The 13,453-nt window shown below is 45.6% G+C and overlaps 1 protein-coding gene across 2 annotated transcripts in view; it reads right to left on the bottom strand.

The window, feature by feature from the left end:
• The window catches only part of insyn1 (inhibitory synaptic factor 1), a 59,582-nt gene extending 46,651 nt beyond the window's left edge, over positions 1-12,931 (bottom strand). The window contains exons 1-2 of one of the 2 annotated variants that reach the window (XM_021607209.2): positions 12,153-12,931; positions 9,657-11,535 (exon numbers count right to left, since the gene is read on the bottom strand). In XM_021607209.2, the coding sequence (XP_021462884.1) occupies positions 9,657-9,806 (150 nt within the window). In that variant the 5' untranslated portion in view covers positions 9,807-11,535; positions 12,153-12,931. The remainder of the gene's footprint in view (positions 1-9,656; positions 11,536-12,152) is intronic. The other variant, XM_021607210.2, reaches the window with a different exon arrangement.
• Between the last annotated feature and the right edge of the window lie 522 nt (positions 12,932-13,453).

Here is a 13,453-nt window from a genome sequence, read left to right as displayed (position 1 = left end):
TGTAGCCCAAACCGTTCAGACACTGCAGACAGAAGTTGGCACATCGGCAGAACCAACTTCAGACGAGTCCCGTGAAGCTTGTGGGGGTTGTGGGGGTCCTAGAGCAAAACGGAGAATACCATCACGTTTGTAACAGTCTCAACTTTCAAGCCGAAACCGTTCAGACTCTGCATAAGTTTTTGTGAGAAGACCGATTTTCGGGATGTGTCCTGGTCTGGCGAAAAGCGGTGTAGCCCTGCCACCTTCCACCATGGAAGCGGAAGGCTGACATTGGCGAATGGGGTGGATTGAGACGCAGCTCATGCAAAAAAAGATATCTCTAGCTTAAACAGGCAGAGTTTGATGTGGATTTTTTTATTATGCTAATTTGATTTCCATGCTGACCAACTCTAGGGGGTTGAAAATGAGCACCTGAACATGTTAAAAGCCCTGAACAGGTTTTTAATCAATTAACAATTCCCTTCACAATGAATACTTATCAATAGTTGTCATATTAATGACCAATACATAATACATTACAACATACAGCTGAAGTCGGAAATGTACATACACTTTAGCCAAATACATTTAAACTCAATTTTTCACAATTCCTGACACTTAATCCTAGTAAAAGTTCCCTGTCTTAGGTCAGTTAGGATCACCACTTTATTTTCAGAATGTGAAATGTCAGAATAATAGTAGAGAGAATGATTTATTTCAGCTTTTATTTCTTTCATCACATTCCCAGTGGGTCAGAAGTTTACATACACTCAATTAGTATTTGGTAGCATTACCTTTAAATTGTTTAACCTTTCTGATCTCCCCATCCCGGATCCGGGATTGTGAATACAGACTCAAGCTCATTACCATAACGCAACGTTAACTATTCATTAAAATCGCAAATGAAATGAAATAAATATGCCATCTCTCAAGCTTAGCCTTTTGTAAACAACACTGTCATCTCAGATTTTCAAAATATGCTTCTCAACCATAGGAAAACAATCATTTGTGTAAAAGTAGCTAGCTAGCGTAGCATTTAGCATTAGCATTAGCGTTAGCATCCAGCACGCAACATTTCAACAAAAACATAAAAGCCTTCAAATAAAATAATTTACCTTTGAAGAACTTCAGATGTTTTCAATGAGGAGACTCTCAGTTAGATAGCAGATGCTCAGTTTTTCCAAAAAGATTCTTTGTGTATTAGAAATAGCTCCGTTTTTTACATCACATTGGGCTACCAAAAAAAAATGAAAATTCAGTCCTCAAAACGCGAACTTTTTTCCAAATTAACTCCATAATATCGACTGAAAACATGGCAAACGTTGTTTAGAATCAATCCTCAAGGTGTTTTTCACATATCTCTTTGATGATATATCGTTCGTGGAAGCATGGTTTCCCCTCTCAATCAAATGGAAAAATACTTGCACATGGCTTTGCGCACCAGTTTCGACGCAGGACACCAGGCGGACACTTGGAAAATGTAGTCTCTTATGGTCAATCTTCCAATGATATGCCTACAAATACGTCACAATGCTGCCGACATCTTGGGGAAACGGCAGAAGGTCTAAGCTTATTCCTGTCGCATTCACAGCCATATAAGGAGACATTAGAAAACAGAGCTTCAGAAATTCTGTTCATTTCCTGTTTGACGTATCATCTTGGTTTCGCCTGTAGAATGAGTTCTGGGGCACTTACAGACAAAATCTTTGCAGATTCTGAAACTTCAGAGTGTTTTCTTTCCAAAACTGTCAAATATGCATAGTCGAGCATCTTTTCGTGACAAAATATCGCGCTTAAAACGGGAACGTTTTTTATTCAAAAATGAAATAGCGCCCCTAGAGATGCAACTGGTTTTTAACTTGGGTCAAACGTTACGGGTAACCTTCCACAAGCTTCCCAAAATAACTTGGGTGAATTTTGGCCCATTCCTCCTGACAGAGCTGGTGTAACTGAGTCAGGTTTGTAGGCCTCCTTGCTCGCACACGCTTTTTCAGTTCTGCCCACACATTTTCTATAGGATTGAGGTCAGTGCGTTGTGATGGCCACTCCAATACCTTGACTTTGTTGTCCTTAAGCCATTTTGCTACAACTTTGGAAGTATGCTTGGGATCATTGTCCATTTGGAAGACCCATTTGCGACCAAGCTTTAACTTCCTGACTGATGTCTTGAGATGTTGCTTCAATATATCCACATAATTCTCCTATCTCATGAAGCCATCTATTTTGTGACGTGCACCAGTCCCTCCTGTAGCAAAGCACCATCACAACATGATGCTGCCATCCCCATGCTTCATGGTTGGGATGGTGTTCTTCGGCTTGCAAGCCTCCCCCTTATTCCTCCAAACATAACGATGGTCATTATGGCCAAACAGTTCTATTTTTGTTTCATCAGACCAGAGGACATTTCTCCAAAAAGTACGATCTTTGTCCCTATGTGCAGTTGCAAACCGTAGTCTGGCTTTTTTTTATGGCGGTTTGGAGCAGTGGCTTCTTCCTTGCTGAGTGGCCTTTCAGGTTATGTCGATATAGGACTCGTTTTACTGTGGATATAGATACTTTTGTACCTGTTTCCTCCAGAATCTTCACTAGGTCCTTTGCTGTTGTTCTGGGATTGATTTGCACTTTTCGCACCAAAGTACATTCATCTCTAGGAGACAGAACGCGTCTCCTTCCTGAGCGATATGGCGGCTGCGTGGTTCCATGGTGTTTATACTTGAGTACTATTGTTTGTACAGATGAACATGCATTTGGAAATTGCTCCCAAGGATAAACCAGATTTGTGGAGGTCTACAATTGTTTTTCTGAGGTCTTGGCTGATTTCTTTTGATTTTCCCATGATGACAAGCAGAGAGGCATTGGGTTTGAAGGTAGGCCTTGAACTACATCCGCAGGTACACCTCCAATTGACTCAAATTATGTAAATTAGCCTATCAGAAGCTTCTAAAGCCATGACATAATTTTCTGGAATTTTCCAAGCTGTTTAAAGGCACAGTCAACTTAGTGTATGGGAACTTATGACCCACTGGAATTGTGATACAGTGAATTATAAGTGAAATAATCTGTCTGTAAACAATTGTTGGAAAAATTACTTGTGTCATGCATAAAGTAGATGTCCTAACCGACTTGCCAAAACTAGTTTCTTAACAAGAAATTTGTGGGGTGGTTGAGAAACAAGTTTTAATGGCTCCAACCTAAGTGTATGTAAACTTCCGACTTCAACTGTATCAGGACACAATATATTCTGTATAATAAGTGCAATGCATATTCGTCTACAAACATTTTTGTAAAAGCAATATGCTGAGTTTGGCACCAAATGAGAGGACATGAATGGAGTGGAATGTCTCACTTAAAGGGCACTCCAGTGTGATTCATCAAAAACATTAATAAAACCGGAAAATAACCAGACAATGCATGCCCTGTCAGGTAGGCCTATAACAGAATTGCCAGAACTGATCAAATGAATCAAATGCCTGATTGAAAGGTTTTTAAAGGTTTGAGGCTGCAGATGCTTGGTTGCCTGCTGTTAAAGCTTTTGATATGACGTTGGGCTTCTCAGAACAATCACATTATAGGCTCATTCTAAACTGGGTCGACGCATGATACCCAATCATAGCAAAGCAGTTATTAATAGTTTGGCCAAAACCACGTGAATACTGTAGGTTCCTCAGTGTGTCACAACGAACCATAATGTAATAGGGATCTAGCTGCCCTGAGCGTTTCCCTGGTACAGCCGACGGAGAGAAAAATTGGTCTCTTGAGAAGTAGGTCACCTACTGTATTAATTTGGGTTGCTATTCATACTTTTAGACACATTCATAACCTACATGTCTCCAATTTCTTATTGGGTATTTGTGCCCTTTCAGTGCAGTGACATTCAACCTTGCAGACATTTCACTGGAAGTCCAATGAAAAAGGTTTTGTCAGCGTATGTACAATATGCTCAGAGACAATCAAGTAATGTAGCTATTCTATTCCTGGGGCTTGCTTGTGCACTTCAAATGGATGCCATTTTTCACACCATTAACTACAGCCCACTGGTTTTATTCACAGCTCAAAGATAGGCCAAAAACAATCCTAAAAACGCCCACAAGCACAATTGCAACAATTGATATAAGCTGTTTCAACCGGTCTGTCGCCAGCCTGTACAGCAGGAGGAACCATTATCTCTCTCTCCCTCCCCTCTCTCTCCTTTATCCTCCCCTGGAGGAAGGGGAAGGGTTGCAGCTTCACATTATGTACAAAGATGCATAGCAAGCCCCCTCAATCCTCTACCTCATGTAATGGTATCTAGTCACAGATAGCTGGCGTTGTAGAAAAGATACGTGGCTTACCAGGTTGATTTGGTATGATGACTGCTTTGATATAAGGGCCAATTTTGTACCTCGCCTGGGCTCTAACCAGGAACTTTCATTATCATCTATGCTGAGTGCAAGGTCCACAGAGAAGGAGAGTTCAAAGGGCCTGCTAATCCACTGGGTTTTACAGGCATGCTGGGCTGGTCAACACACTGGCCCTGCATCTTAAAGTAGCTGTAGCTCCACAGCGGTGCTTGGTAAAAGAGGCTCAGGGGAAAGGTATGCCAGCCTGGTGCAGTTTTCTTTTCTCTCTCCTCTCCACAGCTCCCTCTCAAGGTTAGAAGCCACTAAAGCTTTAACTCTTTAAGTGCCACTGCTAAAGTGTCTCTCTGTTTTATTATAGGAGTGTTACGGGTCATTCTGAGGAGGAACTAGCCTGGCTGGTGGTCCCTGAGGTCCATCCAAAGGTCACTTCCAGGTCACGTGACACTGAGGGGGGGGGGGGGGGGGGGGGGGGGGTGTTGCTGACTGAAGTCAATACAGATGAAATTGAAGTGGCTCTGTCGTGTTGTTCATGTGTGGAATTTAAGGATAATTTAATTTCAGCACACAAAGGAGGTCAAACAAGGAGGAACAAATTGACCTAGTATTGCATCCCTGCTGTTTTATCTCTGGTTGGACGTGAAGCTATAGGAAATCCTTTGGCCCAGTTGTGGCAGGTTTAATGATCCTATTCCCTCTCAGAGGTGACGGTAAAGCCTTCAGGATTGCCCAGTGAACTCCACGTGCCCGCAGGCCCCTTAGCTTGGCCAAATCCTGCTGTTAATCTGCAGTAAATTGCCTCGCTAGTCGCTACCAGGGTGCTGGGCTGGGGCACCCTCACTGGAGAGCACTAGAGCAGGCCAGGGTAGACTGGGCAGTCAACCTACAGTAGGGAAGTGGCAGGGAAATGGAAACAGTTGCTTTCTGGGAAACGGTCCACCAGGGCACAGAGACTGATTGTAATTTGTGATAAGTGGGCTCAGGTAAACTAAAGGAAACCTGCATCACCACCTGCAGCGCTAACACATGATTAGTTTGTGGCCACAGGGGCATCTTTTTAACATATACACTGTATATTTTATTTTTTATTCAACAAAGACCTTTCCAATTAAGGCACCTGTTCTCACACGGAAAATCTTTTTTTCCAGACCTGAGAGGTTGGGTTGGTGCACCAATTTACAATTGTCATAATTGTGCTGCTAGGCAAGGAGTGTCACTGTGACTGCACACCTAGTGTCCAACCTTTGACACTACAGCTGTCAGGTGGCCTCGTCCCTGACTGGCCTGCAATGGTGGCACCGTCGCTGCAAACATAGGAGAGGAAAGAAGTCCCATGCAGAAACTGCATCCTTTGATTTGGATTTAGGGCCCTCCTGTGACTACCTGACCAAATTTGAGCGGTGCTGAGCTCTGTGGCAGTTAGCCGAGTGTGCCGACTCCCTTGCCGTCCCCCAACGTGGTGCTGGGGCCCAGTCCAGACTGGATCAGGACGGAGGCTCAGTGGCTCTCTGACTGATCATCAGCCAGCTGTTTATGTGTTGTATTCCTCCCACCACATCATACTGGGCGCAAACAATGCACCGTTTATAGTACGCCACAAAACATAAAAGTGCTCCCCTGGAAACTGCTTTCTAATCAGATCATTTTCCTTTGTCCGTTTTCATTTTTGCAATGATCCCTTGATTGTTAATAATGAATCAGAGGGGCCCCTAGCTGCTCGGGGATCATTGAGCCACAGTGAGAATTGGTAGCTTCTTTCACCAGCCTGTATAATGCAATATTCATATTCAGACCCAGTGCATGTGAATGGGCATAGTCCAATATAGCCCAGCTTAGCTTAACTGTCCATTTGTTAGAGAAACAGACACAGCTTGGGGGAGAAGATGGATAGTGACGCTGCTGATGCAATCATGCCTCGTCTCTGGAACAAACTGGAACTGCACAGTAACAGCCAATCTCCACAGCCACGCTTATGAAATGGATCTGCTGTTAGGCGAGCTAGCTACCCTACCATGGACCCTCTGCTTATCGCTGATAGAGACGGCTGTCCTGCTCTCCCAGATCAATGATTTGGCAGTCAGACTCAGAGTTCTTGGAAATGGTGCACACTGCTCTGCCAGTGATAATTGCTCCAGGTCTTTCTTTCTTCACCCCTCTCATTAGCTACGTTAATTCTCGCTACTGGTTTTCATGGCCGCCCTATTTGCATTTTCCTCTCACTGACTTCCGTCCTCTGCTCTTCGTATGATTCCACATAATGACTAGTTCCACATAATAACAGTTCCCTATTCCCTTTTGGTTCCATCTAAAGACGTGCCTACCACTCGTCTCTCTCTGTATTGCAGCGTGGCTGCTCTTCCCCTCCACTCTCCAATTTTTCTGTCCTTACCGCCTCATTTAATGCTTTCAATTTACCAGTCTTGTATCTCTCTAATGCCCAATATGGATGTTTTCTTACATTTGCTATTCCAGCTATTTGAAATAGCTTTTTATTCTTTGGGATTCAGTTTTAGCAAAAATTATATTTCATACTGAAAATAGCAGAGGATGCTGTGATTTTCATTTGGTTCCATTTTTTTTTGTCTGTCAGAGATTATAAGGATAATGTTGACATGATTTTAAACATTCCTCTACAGCTGCCATTGCTGTTGATGTGTGGAGAGTGTATTATCAGTGTATTTCGTTTTGGAGACTTCATTTAGATTCTGTTTTATTCTTTCTGTGAAATTGCATAATGGGATTCAAAAATGTGACACAATTGAATGGTAATGCTGGAAACATCACATCTTGAAGCGCGGCGAGTATATAGCCGCTGTAATACATTTCTCAATGGGATGTAAATAAGATCAATGGCATCTCTCTATGTGATTGCGCTGCCTTCTAAACTGACAGTTGTTATGATGACTTCTTCTCTACGGCTTGGTTTCGCTTTATGTATAGTATGTAACGTTGTTGTATCATGCCTCCATCTCCTCTCCTGTCGTCACACCTCGTCTCCTGTCGTCACACCTCCAGCACAGACAATTGGCTGAAGTGAGATGAGGAAAGGCTGTGGGTATAGCTATACTATAATTGCCAGTTTTAGATCCACTTCCAAAAACACTCCCTGTTGGCTCTGCCATGGTGCCGCTACCTTAACCCCCTTCTTCTAAACTCTGTGAAGGCATGGGGTGACTGTACGTTAGCCTCCCCTGCTGTGGCCATGGAGCATGTCTGAGTTAACTCACATACTGAATGCAGGTCTGGGCCCAGGGCCACATACTGTCCTGGTCCTGTATGACCAGGGTTCGGGCCTGGCTGTGGAGACAGTCACTTATGAGCTGTTGGTACAGTACAGGACTGTACTGACAGGAGCTCTGCTTGGCTATAACCCTGAGAGCTCTGAAATCAGCCCAGCTCCCTACGGACCTCTAGAGATAATCCAATCTTTACATCTACTGCCATCAAGCTTCTCCAAACACCATCCTCCAACATGGAGTGATGATCCACCACCCAGTCAGTCCAGTTCACTTTCACTCACCATGTCACCCTGACTTCCGTTATTTATTCATTTTTTTTAACAGATCCAGTAATTCATAATTTATTTATGTGACAGATGTTATCTATTATGTTATTCATTTTATGTGGCCAAGAATGAGAGATTTTCCGGAACATTAGGCAGCCATGCATCTGCCGGTACATTGAGCACTAATACATTTTTTAAAACTTTTTTAACGTTTTGCTTTTAATACAGTCCACAATGGAATAAATTAGCAAATGACAAAATATTGATACTACCGCCACTACTGGTGTTGTGGCTAATGCAATCTCTTGCTACCGATTTCAAAATGTCTCATTGTGTTCCCTTCAGAACGGATGATACATCGGCTGCTGTATTGAAGCCTTTTCGGGGCTCTGAAATAAGAACCGTAATACTGTATATGTTAGTGCTGGCAGAGCTAGACAGAGGTAGCTAGTGTTTTTGTTTATAAATAGCTCCAGCCAGCATTATTCCACTTGCAGGCGTCCCATAATCATCAATCACTAGAGCACCCGTTGTGTTTTTCTGGGCTCAGAGGGAAGCGTGAGCTGTGTGTGAGCGGTGCGGAGCGATGTGTGCCGTGCCTTTGCACCTCTCCCCATGTGAGTACATGAAGGAGGGAGAGGTGAGGTGAGTGGGCGAAAGACTGGGGAAGTCAGTGGAAGGTGGTGGTGATGGAGTGAGTTATGACCCCGCGCCCTCCCACCCTCCCCTTGGTCTGGTCGGACTCTATCCTCCCCTGGGTCTCCAGGTCACTGGGTGTGCCCCCGGCCCCCCGCTCCTGGCCCCCTGATCAGATGGAGGTTGGGAGGCAGCTGATAACAGACAGGGTGGGGTTGGAGTGGGGATGTGTCAGGGAGCCAATATTTAGTCTTGAGAGAGAGAGAGATAGAGTGATGGGGAGGGAGAGGGAGGGAGAGAGGGAGAGGGGGTTGGACATCCTATGGAGGAGGGGTTTAATAAGAACCCTTCGCTCTTTTTCCTTTTTTGACGAGATTTACAGGAACCTATTGAACCTACTGTACCAGTCCCAGTGATGGGCTGGTACAGATTAATTTAATTTACACGTGTATGCACGTTTCACACACAGGTACATACACATGGACACGCGCAAAAATATACACACACATACACACACATCTACCCTGCATTCTAATATTAATGGATTTGAAATCGAAAGTACAGTAGGCATTCCATAGAGACCCACACACTGTCATCCACTACATGTTCCACACACATATTCTTCCTGTTTGTTCATCCCTTTTTGATGCAGACACGCACTGATCTTTTCATCGCGTTACCATGGCAGTTGTGAAAATACAGTAGAAACCCAGCTGACAACAACATGGTTACATAACTAGTGCAGTGCCAAGTCCTGTGTCTTACCTAAGCACACCTCTTCTCTCCCCTGTGTTTCTGTTGCAGCCCTATTCCTGGCTCTGCCCTGCTTCTTCTGCAGCCACTATTTAAAGAGGGTTTCATAGGACGCCGAGTACATCTCAACGACATGTATTGTTGTGTACTTGATGATATTGGAATTAGCCCTTGTATGCCAAAAGGAAGATGGTATTTCTAATTACGGAAGCAGAAACCGACGTTCTCCTGCCACCTGCACCAAAGCCAAAGTGATGTCATCTTCAAATCCTAATTAAAAGCATCTCTATTCCGTGAAATGCATTCTATACACTTCATTCAATGCAATCCTCTCAAGGAGTAACTCCCCCATCTACCTTACTCCTCCAACCCCCCACCACCACCCCCGGAACCTTGTCTCCAGTAAGGTGAGACAGTGGCGCATGCTGCCCGCTATAGTGCCTCACCTCCCGGAGTTCCTTGGCCACATCCTTGAGCTCTTTGAGAATGCCGTCCAGCTGGTTGATCACCATCTTCATGTGGCTGCGGATCCGTTCTCTGGGGGTCTGGCTGGGGGTCTCAGAGGTGTCCCGGGCCGGAGCTCTGCTGAGGGACATCCTTCACAGGGCGACTTGGGGCCAGGGGCTGGCAGGCTGAGGCTGAGGGCAGGGGCGGGGGGGAGCCGAGTCGGGGTCCATGTCTCTGGCCGCAAGGAGCCTCAGTGCTACTGATCCGAACAGGGGCCCCGGCCACGCAGGGAGACCTCAACATCTTAAAATCCCCTGGACAGCCAAAAGACCTTGCCTGGCCTGAGCGCTCAACCCCCTTGCGTTACCCTCCTCCATCCATGACTCCAGGATGGATCGTACCAAAAATGAAGCCAAAAGAAACATGAAAAAACTCAAGTTAAATCCACGGAACAGGAGGAAAAAGAGAAGAACAGGAGCTAAGATGGTGTGTGTGAAAACACCTTATATAATAGTGTTGAGCCAGAGAGCCTACTCATCTCATGTGTCAGTGTATACGTTTGCATCGGTCTCTGAGGAGGATATTTATTTAGATCGTCTGTATGAGGAAGTTGCTCTTTTCCCCTCCCACTCACCTCCCTTTACAATCTTATTTAGCGGGTACGATGCAGTGACTTGGTGTCAGCCAGGTTACTGTAAAAGAGTGCATCCCAGGTTGTCAAGCTGAACAAGGGGTACATGTTCAACCTCCCCTGTAGATCAGAATATCCAAGCGTAACAGAAAAGTAGAACTCCCAGCAGTTGCTATTTTTTTGATAATGATCTTGGTCTACATTATTGGTAGGCAGTAGGGACAAGCTTCGCCTTCTACATATACTCCCTCAGTTTGGCTTCTGTCTTTTTTAGGGAGAGAGGAGGACAAATCCTTTTGAAAACAAGAGATATTCCTCCTGTGTCCTCTGCTGTGCAGTGTTCCTTTTCTCTCAGAAGTGACAGGAGAATAAACTAATCTTGAAGGAATAAAGAAATAGCCCACATCAAAAGCAACTTCTGCACACATCCATTTCATGCTCAGATGATGACCGACATGTGTTGTTCATTTCTCGTCAAAGAGAGGAGGAAGGAAGGTAGGAGGAGGGTGAGAGTCTCTCTGTGCTTGTTTGTGTGTGTGTGAAGAATGTCCAATATTTTCTTCAGTGGCAGGGCTTATTCCAGTTGGCAGGAATGAGTATAAACGGATGTCTTAGCGAGTAAAATGTGACTAATTAATAGAATGTGCAGGGGAAGAATGACAAACCAACATGGTGATGAACAGGAGGAGGTGGAAGAGGAGGGTCCTTCCCCTGGTGTTAGGGTGACTTGCGTGTCCTTCGTGCCCTTGCAGTGCCCCTTGTCCTGCTCTTTCAGATCCGACTGTTGGTCCACTCTGGTCTGCAGGGTTGCGCCCAGAAACCAGACACCAGAGAAGATAGGAAGAGACAATTCACTTCTCTCTTATTCTCCCTGAGTTGTTGCTAAGGGAATCCAGTAGTCTGCCTGGTTGTGCTGCTGATTGATTCATTATATTTCCTTATTCTGTTTATCTGTGTATTTCTCCTTCTGTGAACAGTTTTCAAAAAGGCAGAAAGCCCTGCGCCATCTCCATCCAGCAGTAAGAGGTAAATCCCAGTAGCGCGTCCCCAGGGACAGCCGGAGCCCAGGCACAGGCAGGGGGGTGAGACACACACTGAATCCAGGCTGATGCTACTGCCAGAGGGCAAGCTGGCCAATCACACATGACACCTGGAGAGACAGAAAGGAAAGCAGTTGTTTTTTTCTTCCTCTCTCTCTTTTTCTGTCTCGTTCCCTCTCTCTTTTCTCCTCTCTAGACTCAGCAGCACTGCAAATAGAACACAACAGCAATAGAGCAAGGAAGAGAGAAGAGAGAGGAAGAGGGAGGAAGGCAGGGAGATAGACATGAATTAACTGCGGTGCTGGAACTTGACGATTTTTTTAGCTGCTGTGAAAATGCACATCTAGTCTCAGCAGGACTCTCCCACCTTCCTCTCTTTAACACACACACACACACACACACACACACACACACACACACACACACACACACACACACACACACTTACCACTTACCTACACACACACACACACACACACACACACACACACACACACACACACACACACACACACACACACACACACACACACACACACACACACACACACACACTTACCTTCACTCTACATCAGCAGCTGTAGCTGTGTCCAGGGCTTACAGTCTATGCTCCTCGGTGATACTGACTGATTAAATGCACAGGAGGATCATCCAAGCCACACACATCCTGCTAGTTCTCTTGCAGTCTCAATCTCTCTATCAAAACACACACTGACACCCTCCTCTCTCTCTCTTCCAGTCACACACTCACATGCACGCACACACGCATATTATACTCCCCCACTTGTTCTCTTTGTATCTTTCGCTCTCTCTACATCACTTACTGTCTTCCCAGAGAAAGCAGCTCCAGTCAGAGGGTGAAGAATTCATTCAGTGCCGTGTCTCAGCGGAAGGAAGGAGGGAGAGCATGTGGAGGATGGAGATGTGGAGGAAGAGGCGGGATGGAGGAGGAGGCAGGCTTGAGGAGGAGGCAGGAGGAGTCGGAAGAGGAGGTGGGCTGAACGGCCCTGACAGCAGCACTCTTAGACACCAGAGAGAGGAGGCGGCTGAAGAATAGGGACCAGCAGCAGAGTATAGATCCGGCTGCTGCTGCTACTGATGATGCTGAGGCTGAAACTGTTGCTGCTGTAGATGCTGATGCTACCGTTGCTCTAGTGACGATGCTGTGGAAAGGAAGAAGCCACCCGCCATCCTCATCAACCCTGCCGGCGTCGGGAAACAGCAGAAAGAGCTACTGCGTACAGAGCTGTGGAGAGGATCTGTATCAGTCAGAGCCCTGCTCCTAACGACACTCTCTCTCTCTCTCTCTCTCTCTCTCTCTCTCTCTCTCTCTCTCTCTCTCTCTCTCTCTCTCTCTCTCTCTCTCTTTCTGTCTCACTCTCTCTCCGTCCCGTCTCTCTGCCCCTGCGCCCTGAAGTGTCCTCGCTGACTGCCGGATGAAGGCAGGCTGATGCCAGGGTTTATCGTGGGGCTCAGGCTATTGCCAGCACAACTTGCTTTGCTGCTCCGCTCTGACTGTGTGGTGGGAGGAGGGGCCTGGCGTTTTAAAGACACAGCACTAGCTACGTAGCTACAGTGTCCTCTGCCTGGATCCCCTCTCCCCTCTCTCTTTCCCCTCTATGTATCACTCTATCTCTCTTTTCTCATGATGGACTCTTCCTCCACTCACAGACAACCGACCCTTCACTAAGGGAATGAGTGTCCAAAAATGTCTGGCTGTTGCATCATTAACACACAAAGCAGATTGGGGTTGTTATGACCTCATCAGAGAGGGACTGCATTAACTTCCCTCTCCCTACTCTCCTCATTAGGATGTTTTGATCATAGCATCTATCTAACCCCTCCAGAGGCAATTAACTTAATGTGAAATTTGTAACAAAAGCTCACTGTGTGTCTTTTAGCAAAGCAACAATGGCATGTTTTAGCGGCAGTTGTCAGCAGGTAGTTAATGTAGGTTTCCTGTGGGTAAGTGTGAGTAAGTGTGGGTAAGTGTGGGTAAGTGTGAGTAAGTGTGGGTAAGTGTGCTAAGAGGCCTTGGCCTTCTTTTGCATAATTGTTAAGGGAGATTTGCCATGGATCCAGGTCCAGATGAGTTTGTAGTGAGGACCAGTGTGGTTGGACTGCC

The sequence above is a fragment of the Oncorhynchus mykiss genome, chromosome 6 (assembly GCF_013265735.2).
Source record: "Oncorhynchus mykiss isolate Arlee chromosome 6, USDA_OmykA_1.1, whole genome shotgun sequence".
Taxonomy (NCBI): domain Eukaryota; kingdom Metazoa; phylum Chordata; class Actinopteri; order Salmoniformes; family Salmonidae; genus Oncorhynchus; species Oncorhynchus mykiss.
This window is presented reverse-complemented; position numbering and strand designations above follow the sequence as displayed.